This window comes from Acanthochromis polyacanthus, chromosome 6, assembly GCF_021347895.1.
Source record: "Acanthochromis polyacanthus isolate Apoly-LR-REF ecotype Palm Island chromosome 6, KAUST_Apoly_ChrSc, whole genome shotgun sequence".
In the NCBI taxonomy this organism is placed as follows: domain Eukaryota; kingdom Metazoa; phylum Chordata; class Actinopteri; family Pomacentridae; genus Acanthochromis; species Acanthochromis polyacanthus.
In genome coordinates this window covers 23,533,566-23,556,340 of record NC_067118.1, presented here as the reverse complement: position 1 = coordinate 23,556,340, position 22,775 = coordinate 23,533,566, and the positions used below count along the sequence as shown (strand labels likewise).

The window sequence follows — 22,775 nt, the reverse complement described above, 5'->3', positions numbered from 1 at the left end:
TAGCATTGTAAAGCTTGGATAAAATACCTCTTGATGTTGGATTAAAGGAAAGAAGTGCATCTAAATGGTTTGCTGGGGGCTCTTCTGGGAAGTTTGGAATCAGTTTCTGTATGAAGTGTCACACCTGGAGGAACCGAAAGAAATGGGAGCGGGGAAGACAAAAAGTTTGGCTTAATTGGGAGAAAGAAGCAAAGTTTCCATTCATAAATAGATCCCCAAAACACCTAAGATTCTTATCATACCAAATATTAAAGGCTCCATCAAATGTAGAGGGGGTGAAGAAATGATTGGAAGCAATGGGGGACTTAAGTGACATGTTCTGAAGTCCAAAGTGTTTTCGGAACTGAAGCCATATCCGCAAAGAATCCCTGACGACCATGTTACCATGGAGGCCAGTTAAAGAAGCAGGGAGTGCAGCGCCTGCAAGAGCAGGGAGAGAAACTGAACCTGATGCACCAGCTTCCATCGTCACCCACACAGGGGGGGGAGGGGTTCCGATGAAAGTACACCCAGTGTAAAATGCAGCGAATATTAGCCGCCCAATAGTAAAACTGGAAGTTGGGGAGAGCCAATCCTCCCTCCTGCTTTGGCCTCTGCAGGAACACTCGACGCAGTCTGGGTGGCTTGCCATTCCAAATGTAAGAACCAAGCAGAGAGTCAAGGGTTTTAAAAAAAGATTTGGGGATCAAAATGGGGAGACATTGAAAAAGATATAAAAATTTAGGAAGTATGGTCATTTTAATCGAATTAATCCTACCAATAAGAGAGTGCGAGAGAGGGGACCACTTTGATAGAGAAACCTTGACTTGGTCAATCAGGTTGAGAAAGTTGTGCTTGAAAAGGTCTCTATATGTTCTTGTGACACAAACGCCAAGATAAGTAAATCGTTCAGCCACTACTTTGAATTTGGAAACCATGCCAACTGCCATGTGTGCGCATTTGCTAACTGGAAATAGTTCACTTTTGCCCAGATTGATCTTATATCCAGATATACGGCCATACGTTTCGAAAAGCGTAAGAGCTTCAGGAAGGGAGCTGTTAGGATCTGAAACGTAAAGAAGAAGGTCATCTGCATAAAGGGAGACCTTGTGCTCTACGCCTCCCCTTCGAATACCCTTTATACCACTGTTGCTACGGATAGCTATAGCCAGTGGCTCTATGGCAATGGCAAAGAGAAGCGGACTGAGAGGACAGCCCTGCCGTGTTCCTCTGTGTAGATCAAATGTATGAGAGTACAGGCCATTAGTTAAGACCCAGGTAGAGGGAGAATGATAGAGCAGTTTGATCCATGATGAGAATAAGGGCCCAAAACCAAAACTTGAAAGAGCTCGAAAGAGAAAGTCCCACTCTACTCTGTCAAACGCCTTTTCAGCATCAACAGAGAGAAGGCATTCCTGCTTGTCTTTCTCACTGGAGTAAATTATGTTAAATAGTCTCCGGATGTTATAAAAAGAATGTCGGGCCTTTATGAACCCAGTTTGGTGGGGTGAAATAATGAAAGGGAGGACGTCTTCTAATCGGCTTGCCAGAACTTTCGCTAAGATTTTAACATCTGTGTTCAGTAAAGAAATGGGCCGATATGAGGAGCAATCGAAAGGGTCCTTTTCTTTTTTTAGCAACAAGGAGATGCAGGCTTGGCTAAATGTAGGGGGGAGTGCACCGGAATCAAAAGAGTCAGCAAACACCGAACAGAGAAAGGGAGATAGGTCTGCTGCCAGTTTCTTGTAAAGCTCTGGTGGTAACCCATCAGGACCAGGGGCTTTACCTGTTTGCATGGAGGATATTGATGTCAATATCTCACTCTGGGTGATTGGAGCCTCCAGTTTGTTCTTCTGGTCTTCTGTCAGTGAGGGCATATCTAAATTATCGAAAAAGTTTTCCATCATGTCGCTATCTGGTGTAGAGTCTGAGGTATAAAGATTAGAATAAAAGGACTAGAATCTCTCATTGATTATTTTCTGATTTGAGGATACAGAACCATCATTAGATCGGACACCAGGGATGACCTGCCGAGCTCTAAGACCCCGCAATTGGTTAGCCAATAACCTGCCTGACTTCTCCCCATGCTCGTAAAAAGTACACTTGCTTCTAAGAAGCTGACCGTCCACATGACGGGAGGTGAGGAGATTGAGCTCAGACTGTAGTTTTAGACGCTCTTTATACAGCGTGGGGGAAGGAGAAATGGCATGCTGCCTATCAATGCACAAAATCTGGTCCACAATGTCTGCCTGCCTCCTTTTAGAAGTCTTAGTTTTGTGAGCAGCAAATGATATGATTTCACCCCTCAAGTAAGCCTTCAATGCTTCCCAGATCACTTTTTTAGACATACCTGGGGTGTCGTTATCTCTAAGAAACAGCTTAATGTGACTGGAAATGTGGAGTGAGAAGTTTTCATCCACAAGTAAAGATGGGTTCAACCTCCAATGTCTCCTTGTCTTCACAGTTCCAGAGAAAGAAAGATTAAGGACAACTGGCGCATGGTCAGAAATAACTATACCCTCATAGCTGCAGTGATTAAGATTTGGAAGTAGGGAGTTATCTAGGAAGAAATAGTCAATCCGCGAATACGTTTGGTGTACATGGGAGAAGAAAGAGTATTCTCTGCTGGAGGGGTAGAGGAAACGCCAGGGGTCGGAGAGGCTGCAATCAGACAGGAATGATTTAATTAACCTAGCTGATTTACTTAAGATGGCATGTTTGGGAGAGGAACGATCCAAGTTCTCATTCATAAAACAATTAAAATCTCCACCAAGGATCAAGGAGTGTGATTCGAGGTTGGGAAGTTTGGAAAAAAAGCTCTGGAAAAATTGTACGTTGTCTGTATTTGGGGCATAAAGGTTGGCCATGGTGACATTTCTGTCCCCCAACTTCCCTGAAACAATAATAAATCGACCGTTCCTGTCAGAAATAACTTGAGAGGAAACAAAAGAAATATGTTTGTCTATAAGGATTGCAGTGCCCCTGGCCTTGCTGTCAAATGTGGAATGAAAAACCTGCCCAGTCCAAGCTCTCTCCAGCCTGCACTGATCAGAGGGACGTAGATGGGTTTCCTGGAGAAATACAATTGCTGCTTTAAGTTGTTTTAAGTGGGAGATTACTTTGGTCCGTTTCACAGGGTGGTTCAGCCCCTTCACATTCCAACTAACAAAGTTAATATCAGTCATTAACTAGCTGGGTAATATGGTGAAAACTAGTTCGAGCAGCCATGGGAGAGGAGGGGGAGAAGGGAAGGGGAAGAGGAGAAGGAGCACATACACATACATACCACACATACACACCCACACACAGAAAGAAAACAAACCAACAATTAAACAAAAAAGAAACTGCACATGTAAAACCCACAATGAGGCTTGACAGGACATCAAGGCCTCCAGCCTTTCCATGACTAACCTAAGAAGCCTGCTTCCTAAGCCTGCCAAGTCCCACATAACATTAAGGAGAATAAAAGATAGTAAAAACAACCCAAAAAGACTATCAGATCGCTTAAATATATATCTGCAGCAGTCTTTTAACATAATAATATCAGTAATAATAATAATAATAATACTATTAATAATATTAATGATAATAATATCATTATAATAACAATAGGATTCTTCCCGACATCAAGCAGCATTTTTAACAAACCCTTTCAGTAATGAACAAGTGAGCAACAGCTTTATAAAATATAACAGATAACATCTGCGCTACATGTTACTCTTGGACTGGCAAGTCCAAGGGAGAAAACAGAGGAGTGTTGCTTGGAACCCGATCACGGAAGAGAAGACGGGCCACCATCCATGCTCTTCAGGAAGTTAGCCGCGTGGGCCACAGAGGGAAGCCATCTCCTCTCACCACCAGACAGCGTGATGCGCAGCCTCGCGGGGTAGAGGAGAGATGGACGGAGACCGCGCTTGTAAAGTTCAGCCATGACCTCCTTGTACTCGGAGCGTTGTTTCAGGACATCCGCGGTGTAGTCTTCGTAGATCCGGATCTTATGGCCGGCGTACTCCAGGCTACCACGCTTACGTGCCTCCCTGATGACCGCGTCTTTGACCTGGTAGCGATGAAAACGGATTATTACCGCGCGCGGCCTCGAGCCCGGACCAGGCTTGGCGACAGGGCTGCGATGGGCGCGGTCCAGCTCCGGGGCCGAGGAGAGCACGCCATCACCGAGGACATCCACGAGGAGCTGGGAGAAGAAGGCAGTGGGGTGACCGTCCTCGGTATCTTCAGGTAGGCCGACGATGCGGATGTTTTGTCTCCGGCTGCGGCCCTCCAGCTCAGCCAGCCTGGACCGCAGCCATTTGGTCTCCTCCTGGAGAGAGGCGCAGGCGGCTTCGCTGCGGTCCAAACGGCTGCCGACGTCCCCCGCGTCAGCCTCCAAGTCCGCGATGCGCTTACCATGATCAGAAACCACGGCTTGGATCTGATCAAGCTTCTCTTCAAATGAGGCGAATGAAGTCTTAAAATCGGTAGCCAGAGATGCCCGGTGCTGCTCCAGGAGCTCAGTGATCTGCTGAACCGTTAAGCTAGCCATGCTGCTGCTAGTATCCAACGAGGTGACCGCGTGCGGGTCCTTCTTTGACTGCTTCCCAGACTTCGACATTCCAAAAAATGAGTCAAAGCTGCTAAAAAATCTTGCCGATAGAAAATGAGGACATTATGAACCAATAAACGGGTTGTTTTTACACAAAAATCTTTCAAGGTCGTGGGAGCTAGCGAACTCCGTACCTACTCCATCTACTGCCAAACCGGAAGCCCGGGATTGTTACTTCTTAACAACTGAAGTAGAAGAAAATGACAAGAAACACATTTTGAAAGAGGAAAATTAATAAAAAAAAGTATTTTTTTTCTTGTTGCTATAACAATAAACTATTTTTATGCTGTTAAACAAAGTATACACTGAGCTTTTAAAGCCACTAAATAGCCTTCAATGTTCATGTTTTACTCTGTTTAAAAAATTAAGGGGGTTTAAAAGGTATTGTTACTGATAACAAAAAAACAGCAGCTCATAATAACTTCTAATTTGCTTTATTTTTAACTGCCAAATTGATAATAATTCAGAGAGATGCATTTGTCTGCTGCAGGCTTTAGATTTAGTGAATGATGTGAAATTATTATTCTGTTAAGCAGATACTTGCAACTTTTGGTAATTAATGAATCCTTTTTGTCATTATTCAAGAAATAAGACAAATATTTGCTGGTTGCAGACTCTGAAATGTGAAGATTTGCTTTTTTGTCATTACACAGCAGTACACTTATTACCTTTGGTTTTTGGTCAGTAAAAGAGTTTTGCAGCTAATAATTGTTATCTATTTAGTAAGAATGGTTTGAAGCAACGTTCTTTAAGATATTTAGGATAAGACAGGATAGTACAAGGTAAGATAGAAGACAAGAAGAATTTGTAGTGGTCATACTGTTTGATTGGATAGACAGCCGAAGTGTTGGATTAAAAATGATGCAGTCCCATGTTGAGAAGGGTCATTAACATTTTATTTCATGTTATTCTGCTTTTGCTTGTTTTTGAAATTCAGAGCATTAAAGAGTTATTTTACAACCAATTTCTGGTATATAAAATAAGAAACTCATCCTGTGTGAGTCATATGCCACATTATGAAACATTGATCATTTTGTTATTGATCTATTATACAATATTCATAAATGTTCATGATTTTTATATGCCCTTCAATGACCACATGCTGCACATAGTTGGAATACAAATGAAAGGGGATGTAGAAGCTATTTAATATTAATTACAAGATATTATATATAAGTGATCTCTTGCTTTCTGTGAGTTTTGCTGTTATAACAAATAATCCAGATGCAAACTACTCTTTAGCAAAATTACAAGCTCAGTTTTGTAGCATCACACCAAATGCTGATCCCAATCAAATCCAGTTAGTAATTGTTAATAATTAACATGGGGTTGCTCTTTGTTGGGTATTTTTGGAATGCACTTTAAGTTTTTACATTCATAAAGTACTCTTGGGTTGCACCAGGCTGGACTGGAAACTGCTCATTGTATTAATAAAATATTGTTTAACTGAAATGATGTGTTTAGTTTTTGGAAATGAAACTTTAACAGGTGTGCTACACTCGTGAAGGAACTCGGGATTTTTATTTTAAAAAACAGTCTTTATGATGTTTAGTCCGTGAATGCCACATCAGGTCGTTTGCATGAGTTTTAAAAGCGGCGTTCCGTTTAAAATTCCAGTATCTCTCGGACGGTACCTGAAAGCAACCTCGTTACGTCATCTTGCTGTTACCGTGGACACAGTGCAAGCGTAACTCTTCATGTTTAAACAGTTGAGCAGGAATAACGTTAACGTTTGAAGCGAGCAGATTCTCCTATAAAATCGATGAATTTATGAGTAAGTGAACTTCGACTTGTTCAAATGAATGTCAAAGCTGGAACAGTGACTGAACCGTTAGCTAAATGTAACGTTAGCACGTTACACTCATCGATATACTTACTCATCGTCAGGTTTGTTTCCGTTTGTCAAAGTTAGGCGGATAACTGGTGGTGGTTCAGCTGTGGACCGGGAGGAGGACAGTCACAGGTCGTATCACTTTGAAGATTTCTGTCTCAAATACGTTAAAACGGACCAATAATACCCCGAAACTTGTCCAAAATTGCCAAAACCAAAATGTTTCAAATCTTTTCCAGTTGTATCAAGATTTATACAGTATTTTTAAAATCTGTCTAAAATGACGAAAAACACGTTTTCAATGACTAAAAAAATGTGCAAAATGATAATATAAGATGCATATGTTGTCCAAAATGAATCAAAACAGGTTGCAATTACCAAAACCTGTTCAACAGGACTCCAAACATGTCTAAAATGACTAATATTTGTCAAAACACGACTAAAATGTTTTCTAAATGGCTCAATATTTATCCAGAAAATGGAATAAAATGTCCACTATTAATCAAAATCTGCCTGTAATGACACAAAATTGGCCCAAAATGAAAAATATTGGTCTGAATTAACTGAAATATTCTAAATGTATCCAGAATCAAAATAATGGCAAAATTTATAGGACTCAACTTAAAATAAAATGAATTATCTTTCCTTACTTAAGATGTAATTACTGTATGTAGCCAAGCAGTCTTCCACGTATACTACGTAGAGCATGAAATTATATCACAATCATAGAATGATTGACCAATTTCGCTAAAGCTATATATTAGCACAATTTCCACGATTACCAAACTTTACCAGTTACTGGTCCCTGAAATAATTTAGCAGCAGAATATGTTAAAAAAAATCCTTCTTTAATATATTAATGTCTGAATTGCGATTCTCTAATTCCATTTTTTTTGTCTTTTTTCCCTCTGCTTATATTCTGTTCTCAGTAAGCATTTTTCTGTTTCCTTGTATGAACTAAATTCCTCTAGAACCGTTCTTGTGAGTAGTGATGATATGTGAATGATCTTAAATATCTTTAGAGCCTTTATGTCATGCCTGTACAAGAGAGGAATTATCTGAAACAGCTTTACAAACTTGACTGACAACATCTGTGTTTCTGACTGTTTTTTCTGTGTGTGTGTAAACATGTGCATGTACTTACAGTTATTTCTTGTGTAAAGGATGGCAGCTGCACTGGAATCAGGTGGTGAGGAGAGAACCAGAAATGAAGAGATCCAGCAGAGGAAGGAGGAGGAGGAGGAGGCCAGAACAGAGCTGACACAGCTGCAACACCTGTGAGCCTCACACTTACATCCAAAGCACACACGGGAAAATACAGCAGCAAAGAGGTGTCAAACAGTCAAAACTTGAGGAAGTAATGTGAACATTATGATCTAAATTATTCTTCAGTTAACTAGTATCACTCTGTGTCCTTGAATGAATGTAAGGCAGAAACAATCCTTTTAGACATAGAACAGACTGAAGGCATTATCCTGTTTTATACAACTGGAAACTATGGTAAGCCTTTGTATAAACTTTAATAGCAGAGTTTCTCACATTAAACTTAGACTTCAACAGTGTCATTTTTTTTAAACACTGTGACAAGTCAGAATTTTTATTCCAGGTATCTATACCACTTGGACCAGTAGAAACGACAGAAATATGTGTAATTCAGTGCTGACCGGTCAAAATAATAGCTGCAGACAACATCATTGTGCCTCGTCTGAACCGGTGTGCTACTCATGTGAGGCTTCGCTTTGGAAACATGTCAAGCAAAGCATTTGAACAGTGCTAGCAGAAGTAGTAGCAGCTGCTGTGATAGATAATGCGTTAGAAAATCCTGCAAAATAGGAGATGCTCATCAGCTAAGAGTTTGTGGCAATCAAAAGCTTCATTCATCATAGATTTGTGGTTGAAACTTTGACCTCAGGCTGCTAAAAAAGATTGATGTATCCAGTTGCAGGACTACAATAAAGTTCAAAAGAGGGACGCTTTCGCTGTAGTCTTTGACATATCTACATAAATCTGCAAGGTTACAAATTCTAGATATTTGTTATTACATTTAAGGAAGCAGACTTTCAGTTTGAGATCATTTTTGACATTGTTCTGACCAGCTCAAATTTAATTGAAAACATTGATTTGGTGAATTGAGAGGAATTAAAGATATCATTAAACGGAATCGTAGTATCTGCCGCTGAAAAAAATATTTGTCATAATCATAGGTATCTGAGTCATTTTTGCATACTTTTGAGTCATGCCATCATTAAACTGCTTTGGACAAGTTTGGAGTCATTTTGAATAAACTTTGTGTCATTTATGGATCATTTTTAAGTCATTAGTAGACTAATTTGAAGTCATTTTGGATAATTGTTGAGTCACTGTTATATTGATTGTTAAAAATTGCAGATGTCTTAGTGAGAGGGTGGGTAAAAAGTGTGGTGACTGTAATAATTCAGTGTTTCCCCCACTGTCCTCCACCAGCCCTGATTCCTACAAGACAAACTCTCACAGCGAGATTCAGCTGCTGGCAATCGCTGACAACTTCCAGCGTCAGTACTCACACTTATTTCCTGACCGCAAACCGCTGCTGCTCTGCCCCGTCAACGAATGTGGCATGAAGGTAACATTATAATTAACTAGTACATTTACAAAAAGCAGCCTAAACACTGCGTGCATCACGGTCCCGTATTTTCTGTGTGTATTTCCTGACATTCAGAAATTTGTGTCGACGACACTCAAGCCCACAACTATGGTTCACCATGAGCTTGTGACCTGGCAGGGCTGTGCCTCCTTTGTGGCCAGCTTCCTGAACCTGGAGCTTTTGGAGCCGCCTGTGGATCCGGTAAGAAATGAAACTCTAACACAAAGAAAATAGTTTCATTCACATATCTTAGAAGCTGTTTGGATGCCATATGTATCGTTTTAACATCCAGGTAGAGTAAGTGACTTATGCTGGTGTGGTAATAGATCATGTTAGAGATAGCGGAACTAGCAGTTTCTGATTTGTAAGTTGTAATTTTGATTAATAACCTCAAATTTTAAGAAACATATGTGACGTACCTGGAAAGCTGCCCAAATATGTGCGCTGTTGAAACTGGCCTGAGCAGTCTGATGTTCACAAGTCCAAGTCTCAGAGATGATGTGTAACTGTCGTTCTGAAAAGCTGAAAATGCTACTGTTTCCTGTACTGTGTGTTTTATTCAGGGATTTTCTATACTCAGAATGGGCATTTTGGAGGCACCTATGCATAACAGTAACAGTAGCTATGCATGCGCAGTAAAAGCACAAGTCTGAGTTATCTTATTTGACAGAAAACTGTGCATTTTTTCGTATTTCTGACCATTTGATGAACAAAAAAGTCTATAATATTTTAGTGAATAAAGCCCAAGTCAACAAAATTGATTAAAACTTAAATTACTATTTTTATTCTGTTTTTTTTCTTCGTTTTGATGATTTTCCTTTGGTACTGGCTAAAACTACTCGGGTACATGACAAAATGATGTGTTATCTGGTGTAAACCATTAAAAAAATGTTGCAAAATGTTCCAAAACTGGTGAAAAATCTTCAAAAAATAGTGTAACATGTTAAGTCGTGTCAGGAACATGATAAAAGTAGTGAAAAATATTATTAGTTTTAAAAATAACTGGTGAAAATTGTCTTGTTCTAAAACTGCTGTAAAACCTTCTAAGACTCCAACCAAACGTTGTAAAACTCACGTAAAACATTGTAAAAGTGGTGTAAAATATTTTAAAACTGGTGTAATATAAAACTTGTGTAAAATGCTCTCAAATGTGTGTTAAACATTCTAAAGCCTCCCTGTGCAGTTTGCTCCACTTATGGTTCAAGTAATCATACAAAAGAAAGAACGAAAGTTGAATTCTTCGCCTATTTATTTTACAAAAACGAGAAAACCTGGAATCAACATGTGCAACGTTTTGTGTGTGTGTCCCATCCCAGCCCCGGCACATGTTCTCCTCCACCACGGTGCTAAAGAGACAGAGGGCTACCTGTTTTGAATTCTCCACTCTGCTGTGCAGCCTGCTGCTGGGCGGCAATTACGACGCCTACTGTGTCAGCGGCTATGCTGTCAAGGAGATGTGTCTGCTGGATCAGAGCCTGCAGAAGTGCCCCCTGCTGGACACTGAGGCAAAGGCAAGTGACCACATGGGATTCTGCAAGTCTCTGGAATTCTGAAACAACAGTCCTCCAACAAATATTCTTTTATTTGGTGTTTTAATGATGGTGATGGAGAGCACGGTTTAACATGCTGGTTCAAAATCTGCATGCTTGCTTTTCATTTGCATGTGCAGAGTGTGATCTCTGAGCAGCAGCAACCTGAGAAGAAGTACGCAGTGAAGCCCCTGAGGGACCTGGAGAGTCGCTTTTTGACCCAGCAAGAGAAAAAGAAGCAGGAGGCTGAAGCTCCGTTACTTCAGAGACAGAAACTAGAGGAGGTAATGTGATCTGAAGTGTGAAATCAACACAGTGCAGCAGCAGCTGTAGTTTTATTGTACACAGAGGACAGAGAATAGACTGTCTCTATGAACTTAATACATTTAAATAAATAAAGGTAGCTGATATCTGCCACATCAGGACTGCTGATGCATGTCATTACACCTCCTTCTCTCTTCTCTGCTTCTGTCTTTTACACTACTTTCTGTTTTATAAAGGCAAAACTCAGAATTTTAATACATTCCGTTTTTATTCAGAAGATTTTTATCATATAGAACAAAGTGGTTTGTTTCAAGGATTTTTTGGTAGTAGCTATGTAATGTACAGTTTTTGAGTCCTCTGGTTGTTTGGCAACAGTGTAAGCTAGTGTTGTTACAACACCAAAATTCTGACTTCGATCCAAAACTGAAACAATATCAGAGCACAAACTTAAAACGACAGGATGAGTGACGGAATAATAGATGATGGAACATGAGTTTTTATTCATTTATTTTATTTAAAAAGAGGAAAACGTGAAATGTTTTGACAGTGCCAGTGCAAGGTGAAGAATGTGACAGAAGCAGTAAAACAATCAGTGGGAATTGTATTTACTGTTGTCTGCAAGTGAAATAATGCAATACTGTGTTTGTCCTGCTGTCTTGTACTGGAAAAGAAGAAGACTGTGCATAGTGATTTACATTTTTAATTTGATTCCACACACCTCTTCTTCTGCTCTGAGCTAACAAAGGACACAGTTAGCTGAAAACTCTGAGAACTGATCGTTCGTTTTCTAGTTGGGCTGAGGAGTGCAGATTTTTTTTTTTTCTTTTCAGAATCTGGTGAGAGCAAACATTTTATTTTTGTCAAAATTTTAAAGCATCCATGAAGAATAAAGAGACTTTGGTTAAATATCAAATCTAAAGCTTAAGATTTGGTTCAGTTTTTCTCTGGAACTATTTTGTGACAAATTAGTTTGAGGACCATCAAAAAGTTAAAAACATTAGAATTTTTTCTAATTTTACAGCTTCTGGTTGATTGTCGCTTAAAGGGCTGAGTAGCGATACTAATAACATGGAGCATAGTATTGCTTTTGATGGCAGGCTGTTGCAATACTTTTCTAGTAACCAGGATTGAACATTTTTAGAGTTTAATTTCATTCTACTTCTGTCTTTATTGAATTGCATAATGCTGTGAACTGGACTAGACTGTGTGGAAGATGCCATACAAATAATTGGTATATCCTGTCAAATGTCACCATCTGCTCTAGTCTGGTCTAGTCTGTCGTATGTAGATTCATATACACTGCAGCAAGATTGTGTTTCACGATCAGGAACAACAATGATTGGATCATATATGAAGCCCGATTTAAAATAATGAATCAGTATTAGCATGCATTGGTAGACGAACTGAAACCCAGTAGAAACTGTGTGTTGTCTGACGAATCATCACCTCACACGCCTTACATGAGAAGTGAAGCATAAAGCGAGACATTGAGGTCTTTCCCTCCCTGAGCAGGAGAGCGAGCAGCGGCCTGCCGACCCTCTGCGAGGACTGCGGGTGCACTGCTGGGTGCTGGTGCTGGCGGGGAGTCGGAGAGTCCAGGAGAACTTCTTTATTGACCCTCTGACTGGGAACAGCTACCCTACTGACAGTGACAACTTCCTGGGCATTGAGAGCGTGTGGAACAACCTCAACTACTATGTTAACATGCAGGACTGCAGTAACGGCTGTGCGGTGAGTCCACAACACCTCCAGACATAATATACTGTCAGAATCATAACCAGTCGAGACAGCACATGACCTCTGATGGTAAATACTGTGCGCCTGTCTTCTCTGTTTTTCGTGTGTGTGTAGGAGATGGTGTTTGACCTGGAGGATTTAAAGATCTGGGAGCCAGTGTTGTATGGTGCAACCAGCAAAAAGCAGGTAAGTTTTGCCGTGTAGAAGAAACAAGAGAGGAGCTCATATGATGTAGCTCATATGTGTGCTTTTGTGTGTGTACAGTATTGTAAAATTGTAAAATTGACCTCTTGTTTGTCATTTAGAAACACTGATTTAAGCCATGCATAGTGAAAATTATAACTAACACTTTTATTCACAGTTAGATGTGATATTACCTTGAATGAAGTCAATTATAAACTGATCGTTGTTTGTTTTTAAGGAGGAGGAACAGTCCAGAGTTTTTGAGATGCCGAGATCCTGGGTTAGTTACATCAATATCACAGAACAAGGTACATGTGAGCATTATTTATCTGATACTAACGCTATACATTACATGGATACTCTTTACGTGTTCTTTTTTTCAGGGTAATAGTATTGTCATTCGTTTTACAGAAATATGGGTAAAATACTGACAACACATTCAATACCTAAATGCAAGGTTTGCTAACAGTTTTCAAGCCAAGATAAAATTCAGCTTAGGCAAAGAACTATCTTTCAGAAATCCAAGAAATAAAAGCCCATGAAGATGAGAAGTTCAAACAGTGGTGCGCTAAAAGACCTTCCACACACTTTTTATCCAATATTTAGCTACATAATGTACCTGTTTTATTTTCATGTAACTACTTATTAGTTTTATAAAACCACATGTTCCATTTTCTTAATTCCCTTTATACTAACGCCAATCAAATGAGGCAGACAGCTGCTTTACCCGAACCTGGTTCTGCCAGAGGTCTCTTCCCATTGAAAGGGACTTGTTCCTTTTATTGACAATCATGAATCCTATTTCTCTTCTGGAAAGCACATTGGCTCAACATGTGCTGTATAAATAACAGTGACTTAATGACAGCTGACTATATCTCCTTTTACCTTATGACTTTAACCATTTATTCATTGCTTAGCGAACTGGTTACACTTTTCTGCTTTTATTGCCACCTAGTTTCCATTATTTTTGTTTCAAATTAGTTAAGCAAATCATTCTGGTCGCCCTTTGACAGTAGCCTTTGTTGGGAATCAGTGAGCTAACTGTGATTGGACCGATCAATGAAATATATTTGACAGAAATGTGGATTTTAAAAATGTATTTATTTGTTTGTTTGTTTTTTTTGCAAGCTCCCTTGAATTTCACATAGATATACTGGTTATCATCCACTGCCTTGTAATAGAGCTTGTGATTTAAAGAAAGTGCAGAAATCAGAGTGAAAAGATGCTTACAGAGGTCAGTGGTGATGTTCAGCTACAGTCTAACCTCCACAAACTGTCTGCTCTCTGTTGTTTTTCAGATCTGGAGACCCGCTGCCCTGGAGGGACGAAGGTGATCCGCTACAGGAAAGCAAAGCTGGAGAGGTTTGCACCAGGTCTGAGTCCCGATGGCCTCATCACACAACTGACCACATACAAAGACCTGGACTGTGAGTGTTGGAACAATTCTTCAAAATGAATTCAGCTTTTATTATTCTGTTATCATGTGGAGAAGACGGCAAACACCTTCCTCTGTGTGTTTTAATTGTGAGCGCCAGCAAAGCACTGAATGCGGTGCTTGAATTTGTTTGTGCAAAACAGCTAAGCTGTGGTTGTATGTGTGTGTTTGTTGAAGGCACCAAGGTCGCCATGGTGAAGGAGTGGTACCAAGACAGAAACGACTGCCTGGAGGAGAGAGAGATCAACAAGGACGACAACTCAACGACAGAACGCTTCAAACATAAAACAACATTCCACCTTTTACGTAAGTAGAAGAACGTATGTCTGCTTTAATGTTAACATAGCTATGAAAAACAATTAAATAATAAATAAACAAGAGAAGCACTCAGAGAGCGTAGTACTCAGCAAAGGCTGCTCAGTCGTTATATGATTTCCGACAGATAAGTCCTGATAAGTCCACAGCGGTTGATTTCTAGTACGACTGCAATCATGTGATTGTTAGAAGGCAGCTGGCGTAGTGTTCATTGTTGTCTTAGTTACAGTGCCGCTATCTTGCAATGATACAGAAAGCTTTAACAATTCCATGGATCCAGACTCTAAGCTGCACCACTACCAAAATCTAATGAGGTGATTCTTGTGTCATTTCTGACCTTCCCTGAAAATTTCATCCAAATCCCTTTGTCCGTTTATGAGTAATACTGTGCACGGACGAACAGACGGACAAACGTACACTGATCGATACCTCTGCGGCATTCTTTGATGGAGTAATAACAATGCAAGAATGATTCCACCTTAATGCATTCAAAACATTCAATCAGACAATTTTCTTATTGCTGTTGATGAATTGTTTGTTATATCGTCTGAGCCTCGTCCCAACCAGATTTGAAGGAAACCTAGTGAACAGGAAGCACTGATCTTTAATCTTACCAGTGAAACGTCTTCGGTGACGAGTCTGAGATGACTGTGTGTTTGCTCTGCTCAGTCCTCAGGTGCAGATCCCTGACCACCGGCACCGAGCAAGAGATGGAGTTCAGCAACACTCGCTCTGATGAACTGGTGCGGAGGAGGCTGACACCACATGAAATGATTGAGATGTTTGAGGGCCGGAATGACTTCCTTTATTACCGACACGTCTTCTTCAGTCAGCCTGTTCAGCTTTCAGAATTTCAAGATGACCAACCTCTTCCTATAAATGTATGTAAATGAGACAACCTATCAATTATATGACAAGCTCAAGATAGCTGAGTCATTTTAGGTTTTGGTAGTCATTCGTCCTTGACAATAGTAATGCATTGGTTAACTCGTGTAATATCAGGATTTTTGGCCGACTGTGTTATCTTATTTGATTTAAACCAATGTATTTTCTTGTTATTTCTTACCATCTGATTAACAGAAATGCCAGCTGTGCGACACCAAAACAGAAAACCCATCAATTTTACCAAACACATTTTATAAGCACAACAAAAAGACAAACAACAGAACAACAAAGCAGAAAACTCAAGAACATTTCGCAAAACAAGAAAGCAAACAAACACAAGGACTTTTTTTGAACAACACAACACATTTGGAAGAAAAACAAAACAGAAAACATGGCAGAACACACGAGTGTACGATGAGGAAAGTTTGACAAAGCCGGTAGTTTTTCTAACAAGACTGCCTATTAGAGGTCTTGAATTCTAAAATTCATACATTTAACTTGATAGTCAAGGCGTGCATTTAGGTCTGACAAACATGTAGAAATCACTTTATTTTTTGACAAACAGGCTAATCAATATTAAATTTATGCTCTATTAACTTCAGTACCAGCAGTGTAAAACTGACTTAGCAGCAAATAGCACTACGTATAAAAACTTTTCATGTGTTTTCTCCATCACCAATTGAATGCATGTAGATTCTCATGACAACCTGTGCAGCATCAGTTACCATGGTGACTTTGCAGGTTGAAAGAGAGGCCACCTTCATGACACTATAAACGCTAACTTTGGGCTCAACATACATGCTAAACTAATAATCTTGCTTTGTAGCATGTGCTCAGAAAACAAAACAGCAAAACAGAAACCACAACATTTCAAAAAACACAATGAAACGGAAACCACGATGACATCTTACGAAATGCAACAACATTGCGTCTGACACAACAAAAAAACACATTTAAAAAACATACAACAACAACAAAAAAAACAACTAACACAACAATAAAACACAACAAGATTTTAGAAAACAACAAAACTTTTTGAAACAAGGATGGGTGAGAAGGAGACTTTTTTTTTTCTTGTAGTACATCGATGCTGAGGTGTGAAACCCAACAACATTAGCCAAAACACAATAACACAACAGAAAATGTCATTGTCTTTTCTGTTTTGTTGTTGTGACATTGAAAATCAGAGTGAGGTCTGATAGTGACTAAAAGGGGCATGTAGATGATGTTGTCGTCTGTCCATTTCCCTTTATTTTGTACTGAAGTGTTGGTTTGTTTGCCTTATCGGCTTGTTAAACCTCACAGGATCCTTGTGTGTGTCTTTCAGAGGATTGTGGAGCATTTCCACAGGAACAAATCCAAACCAGCCAACAACGATGTGGCCCGCCGAATCTTCCTAGTGGCACAGAGACAGATTGAGGTGACCTACCACTTAATAGATTACAGGTTTATCCCTTCAAGGAGGACCTTCAACGTACCGACAACGCAGAACTTCTCAGCTGATTTGGTCTGCACCTTCCAGGTACACTCAGCAAACACACCGCGACACACTTTAAAATGTCATCGTACACTACAATAATATCTGTATTCGCATCTGTTTACCTCTGTTGGTTGTTTGTGTGTGTGTGTGTGGCGGTGCTTCAGGTAGATTTATCTGAGAAGCCCCTGGGGACTCTGGCTCTGTATGACATGCTGGTGGCCCTGAAGGAGCACGAGGCGGATGTGACTAGACAAATCAGAAAGTCAGTGGAAGAGGTAACCACAGTAGAGCTGCCGTGAATAATCAGTTAATTATTAAATAAGTGTTGCAACCCAAACTTCTCTGTTCTATGTTTTGACAGCATGTTAGTATATGTTAATGCATTAGTCCTTTTCCTTGATACTGCTGGGCCTCTCTGTGCTTAGAAACAAAGAGAAACCTCTCATGTGGTTGAAAAGTGCAAAACAAACAATTGTTTAAAGTATGTTATACATGTTATTTAATTGATCAATGTGGACTTGTTTCATTTCAGCTCATTGTGAGAGTTTCTGCTGCTGTTTTGAGGCTCTCTCCAGCTTCATACTTCTTCAACTGACTGACAGTAGACAGAGAAAGTTTCTATAAACTCAGAACAAGTATATAGTGAATTCAGCTGCCTTAAAATACAGTGCAGGTGACCACAGAGAGCAGGACACTGAATATAGGTGCAACAGGCTGAAACTAGGCAGAGGATAGCTGAATTTATTCTTCCGTGTTGACTTATCAGAAATGTAACTGTTCGCTACAACTATGATTGATTTGCTTATAGTAATGTGCCATGTTTAGCGGCTGCATTGATATGTGCAGAAATAATGCTTCTGTGAAACAAAGGGTAATATGTAACAGGCTGTAATTGTGTCTGGCTCGCTCATAATGGAATTGCATTAGACAATACTGTGCCAGTGTAGCTATATGCAGCTTCTAGGTTTGAAGGCTCAACCTATCTGTGTATCTTCTCAGACCTCTGTTCTAGCTGCCATCATTTGAAGTACACATAGAAACTCGATGTAGTGGCAAAAAAACCCCAAACAAACCCCACGATCAAGCGATTTGACAATATAAAGGCTCATTACAGTGCTGCCCACTTGTGAAGATTCAAAGCAGGAAGCTTCATGGACTCTGTGTGTGGCACAGCCACTCAAAAGATAAATTTCAACACAGATCTACTGTTATTGTTAGCTTTAATTTGTGCTGATTTTGCCAGATGATGTCACACAACCCTGAAATAATGATTGGGTCAGCTGACTGTCCGTCCTTGAAAGGCTTTGGCTGTGATGCAATTTTATGTCAGTCAACTGGAAAAATAGCAAAGAAGAGGATGTTTTAGTATAACAAATGGTCACTGTAGCTGTAGTCCAAAACTAAAATTCAAAAAGAAAGTCTGCGAAATTCCCAAGTTGAGAATTTTCCTGTTAATCACTCGCAAGGTGTTCGCTCATGAGCCACTAACGAAATGAGGAAACTAAGAAAACACAATGATAAAGGACTATGTACTTTTAAGATGGTAAACTGTGATACTGCTGCTTTTACTTAACTTTAACATGTGAATACTTCTTTCACTGTGTGAGCAGGTGAAATACATTCTGACCTGCAGAGAGCAGGATGAGAAAAATATCGAACTTCAGACAGTAACTGCTCAGGCCATCAGGGAGAGACAAAAAATGGTGAGACGCACAAATGCACTTACACACACACGCATGCACACACACTGAAAATTGTACTTGGTTAGTCATAATGTCAAGATCCCATACCACCAACCCACTGAGTCATTTGAAAATATGACAGGACATACTTTTGTCAATGTTACAGTCTGAAAAGTAGTCTAGTATCCACAAGGATTTTAGTGTTTGGATTTGCTGTTGTATAAATGAAATAGTAGCAGAAAACCAGCTTCTGCATTTAAGGGGTAAACGGATAAAATCTTTTTTGTGTGACTGCAGGAGCATCTGGCTGCAGAGCATGAGAGGTGGCTGCAAGAGCAGAAGAAGGACGTCCTGGCTCCCTTCCTGATCCAACTTGACAAAAGGGATGATCTGAGTCCTGAGGATGCCACAAAGATCTACCAGGACTGTCTTGCTGAGATGAGAAACAGACTAGTGACGCAGGCCAACCTCATTCAGAAACGCTATGAAAAGGTACAGCACAGGTTTGCTTGTCATGAATCATAGCCAGTGTCACATTCCACCTTTCCTCTGCTCTGAAACTAAACTGTGGCACTCTGAGCATGGTACCAACTCCAAGTTCCATTAATACATCAACTCTACGGAGTTGAATCGTCATTTTTTTTTAGGGCCAGTACTAATTACTAGTAATCAAAGAGGCTGTTAATCTGCATTTGGAACCAATTTCCACTGTAACTGGACACACTGAAGCAGGGAGTTGTGATATGCGATTTTTAGCAGCAAGCCATCTGGCCCTGTTGGTGTCTTCTTGCATACTTTGCTAAAAATGGCCTGCAGTGGATTCTGCTATTACTAAAATCAATGCAGTATTGTTATGGCTTATATCTGTTATCTTAAATGCGGCAGAGTTTAGAATTTTTTGTAGGCTCAAAAACATCAGAGAGCTTTTTTTTAAATTCTTTTCTCTCTTCAAAGCACACAAAGGGTATTATTATTAATAATAATAATAATAGTAACTTTACTTGTACACACGTGGACAAAATTGTTGGTACCCCTCAGTTAAAGAAGGAAAAACCCACAATTATCACTGAAATCACTTGAAACTCACAAAAGTAACAATAAATAAAAATTGATTGAAAATTAAATAATCAAAATCAGCCATTACTTTTGAATTGTTGATTAACATAATTATTTAAAAAAACAAACTAATGAAATAGGGCTGGACAAAAATGATGGTACCCATAACTTAATATTTTGTTGCACAACCTTTTGAGGCAATCACTGCAATTAAACGATTTCTGTATTTGTCAGTGAGCGTTCTGCAGCTGTCAACAGGTATTTTGGCCCACTCCTCATGAGCAAACAGCTCCAGTTGTCTCAGGTTTGATGGGTGTCTTCTCCAAATGGCATGTTTCAGCTCCTTCCACATATGTTCAATGGGATTCAGATCTGGGCTCATAGAAGGCCACTTTAGAATAGTCCAACGCTTTTCTCTCAGCCATTCTTGGGTGTTTTTGGCTGTGTGTTTTGGATCGTTGTCCTGTTGGAAGACCCATGACCTGCGACTGAGACCAAGCTTTCTGACACTAGGCAGCACATTTCTCTCCAGAATGCCTTGATAGTCTTCAGATTTCATCGTACCTTGCACACTTTCAAGACACCCTGTGCCAGATGCAGCAAAGCAGCCCCAAAACATTACTGAGCCTCCTCCATGTTTCACCGTAGGGACAGTGTTCTTTTCTTCGTATGCTTGGTTTTTGAGTCTATGAACATAGAGTTGATGTGCCTTACCAAAAAGCTCCAGTTTGGTCTCATCTGTCCAAAGGACATTCTCCCAGAAGCTTTGTGGCTTGTCAACATGCATTTTTGCAAATTCCAGTCTGGCTTTTTTATGAGTTTTTTTCAGCAGTGGTGTCCTCCTTGGTCGTCTCCCATGAAGTCCACTTTGGCTCAAACAACGACGAATGGTGCGATCTGACACTGATGTACCTTGGCCTTGGAGTTCACCTTTAATTTCTTTGGAGGTTGCTCTGGGCTCTTTGGATACAATTCCAACGATCCGTCTCTTCAATTTGTCATCAATTTTCCTCTTGCGGCCACGTCCAGGGAGGTTGGCTACTGTCCCGTGGGTCTTGAACTTCTGAATAATATGAGCCACTGTTGTCACAGGAACTTCAAGCTGTTTAGAGATGGTCTTATAGCCTTTACCTTTAAGATGTTTGTCTATAATTTTTTTTCGGATGTCCTGGGACAATTCTCTCCTTCGCTTTCTGTTGTCCATGTTCAGTGTGGTACACACCTTTTCACCAAACAGCAGGGTGACTACTTGTCTCCCTTTAAATAGGCAGACTGACTGATTATGAGTTTGGAAACACCTGTGATGTCAATTAAATGACACACCTGAGTTAATCATGTCACTCTGGTCAAATAGTTTTCAATCTTTTATAGAGGTACCACCATTTTTGTCCAGGCCTGTTTCATTAGTTTGTTTTTTTTAAATAATTATGTTAATCAACAATTCAAAAGTAATGGCTGTTTTTGATTATTTAATTTTCAATAAATTTTTATTTATTGTTACTTTTGTGAGTTTCAAGTGATTTCAGTGAGAATTGTGGGTTTTTCCTTCTTTAACTGAGGGGTACCAACAATTTTGTCCACGTGTGTATAGTGCTCTTAAGAACAGCTTTGCTTTGACAGTTAAAACATGCAACACAGACAATCAAGCAAGACATAAGGAACCAAGTCAGAGCAATCAATGAAAATAAATATTTAAATTGATAATAAATTGAATGAATAATTAGCTAGATTAGCACTCATGTAAAGCAAATGGGACGGTTTGAAAATTAAAGAATAACATTGAGGATTGAAGTTAATCGAAAATCAAACAAATTAGAGAATTACAGAAATAGAGAGATGACATCACACCAAAGAACCAGGCAGCTAAAAGTAAAACAGGACAAGAGAGAACATCTAAGATAAACAGGGATTAATACAGAATAAAACATTAAAACTAAATAAAGCTAAAAATAAACTTCACATAAAAGCAAGTCTATACAAGTGGGTTTTTCGAAGTGATTTGAAAGAAATTACTGAGGAGAAAAGAGAGTCCCTTATCCATATTAGGGCTGTAGTACAACAAAGAAAATCTGAGTGGACTGAAATTGTGCCTAAATCTTGAAGTAGCGTGTTTATTTGAACTGAAGTGGACCTCCCAGTGAACCCTAAGGAACTCCTGTTCTTTCTGCAGCCTAAAATGATGCATTAATCCTGGAAAGTTGTCGATGTAGTGCTTCTCTCCTGATGAGTGAGCAAATCAACCAACTAGTCGATCAGTTAAGCCAAAGACCACAAACCTTATCCTTAGAGTGAAGAAACACTGAAACACCTAAAAACACTGGAAATTCATATGGCCGTGCTAACATGATCCCAAAACGGTGTGTTTAGGTAACACAGAGGCTGCAGGTGAAACAGCAGTGGTACCAGGAGAACCAGCTTAAACTGACCAAACAAGAGAAGGACAATTACCAGACCTACTGCAATGAGAAAACAATCCAAATATCTGCCATCCAGAAACGGCTCAGCAAGTATGTACACCTTCACACACACTTCATCAGTATTTTCAAATCCATTCATCCATTCACTTAGCGATGCTTGGCTGCTGTTACAGCAAATTCTTTGTTGGAAGGATGTGTATGCGTGTTAACTGACATGCGTCTGTTTGTTCCAGATGCAAGGAAGCAGCTGATGACAAATACAGGGCTTTCGATCAGAACCTACAGCGGGACCCTCGACTCGCTCCTCACCTGCGCGGCCATCGCTTTGTTAATGAGAGTACACCACACAACATCTAAACAATCAAATGTCTAATGAATATTTTAAAAAAGGCCATAAATGCAAAACAAGATAAAACATACTAAATGGACAAAAAACACCAGCAGCAAACAATCATCTCATCTACAACTATTTGGTGCTCCTCAATCAGTCTCATTGTAGTTTATGATGTGTTTACCAACAGTGAATAAATAAAATGTTTCTCTATTCATAAACTGGATTCCCCATGTTTTTATCCTTATTACCATTCACACACACACACACACACACACACACACACACACACACACACACACACACACACACACACACACACACACACACACATTATATTATTATATTTACATAATTTTGCATATTATACATTTTAATAGCGTGTGACTGATCCATGAAGAAGCAGTAAATGACCTATTAAACATTAA

At 39.7% G+C, this 22,775-nt stretch overlaps 1 protein-coding gene across 6 annotated transcripts in view; it reads left to right on the top strand.

Annotated features, from left to right (window-relative positions):
* ccdc135 (coiled-coil domain containing 135) overlaps positions 1-22,573 on the top strand; it is a 74,895-nt gene extending 52,322 nt beyond the window's left edge. For 2 of the 6 annotated variants that reach the window (XM_051949797.1, XM_051949796.1), the window contains exons 2-19: positions 6,488-6,542; positions 7,574-7,687; positions 8,874-9,012; positions 9,109-9,234; positions 10,350-10,544; positions 10,703-10,846; positions 12,339-12,557; positions 12,678-12,749; positions 12,985-13,054; positions 14,045-14,173; positions 14,359-14,487; positions 15,166-15,377; positions 16,709-16,903; positions 17,026-17,136; positions 18,472-18,564; positions 18,841-19,035; positions 21,967-22,106; positions 22,250-22,573. In XM_051949797.1, coding sequence (XP_051805757.1) covers positions 6,488-6,542; positions 7,574-7,687; positions 8,874-9,012; positions 9,109-9,234; positions 10,350-10,544; positions 10,703-10,846; positions 12,339-12,557; positions 12,678-12,749; positions 12,985-13,054; positions 14,045-14,173; positions 14,359-14,487; positions 15,166-15,377; positions 16,709-16,903; positions 17,026-17,136; positions 18,472-18,564; positions 18,841-19,035; positions 21,967-22,106; positions 22,250-22,373 — 2,462 coding nt within the window. In that variant the 3' untranslated portion in view covers positions 22,374-22,573. Of the gene's footprint in view, positions 1-6,218; positions 6,354-6,487; positions 6,543-7,573; positions 7,688-8,873; positions 9,013-9,108; positions 9,235-10,349; positions 10,545-10,702; positions 10,847-12,338; positions 12,558-12,677; positions 12,750-12,984; positions 13,055-14,044; positions 14,174-14,358; positions 14,488-15,165; positions 15,378-16,708; positions 16,904-17,025; positions 17,137-18,471; positions 18,565-18,840; positions 19,036-21,966; positions 22,107-22,249 lie in introns of those variants that run through there. The other 4 variants (XM_051949799.1, XM_051949798.1, XM_051949795.1 and 1 more) reach the window with 3 other exon arrangements.
* Positions 22,574-22,775: the final 202 nt, after the last annotated feature.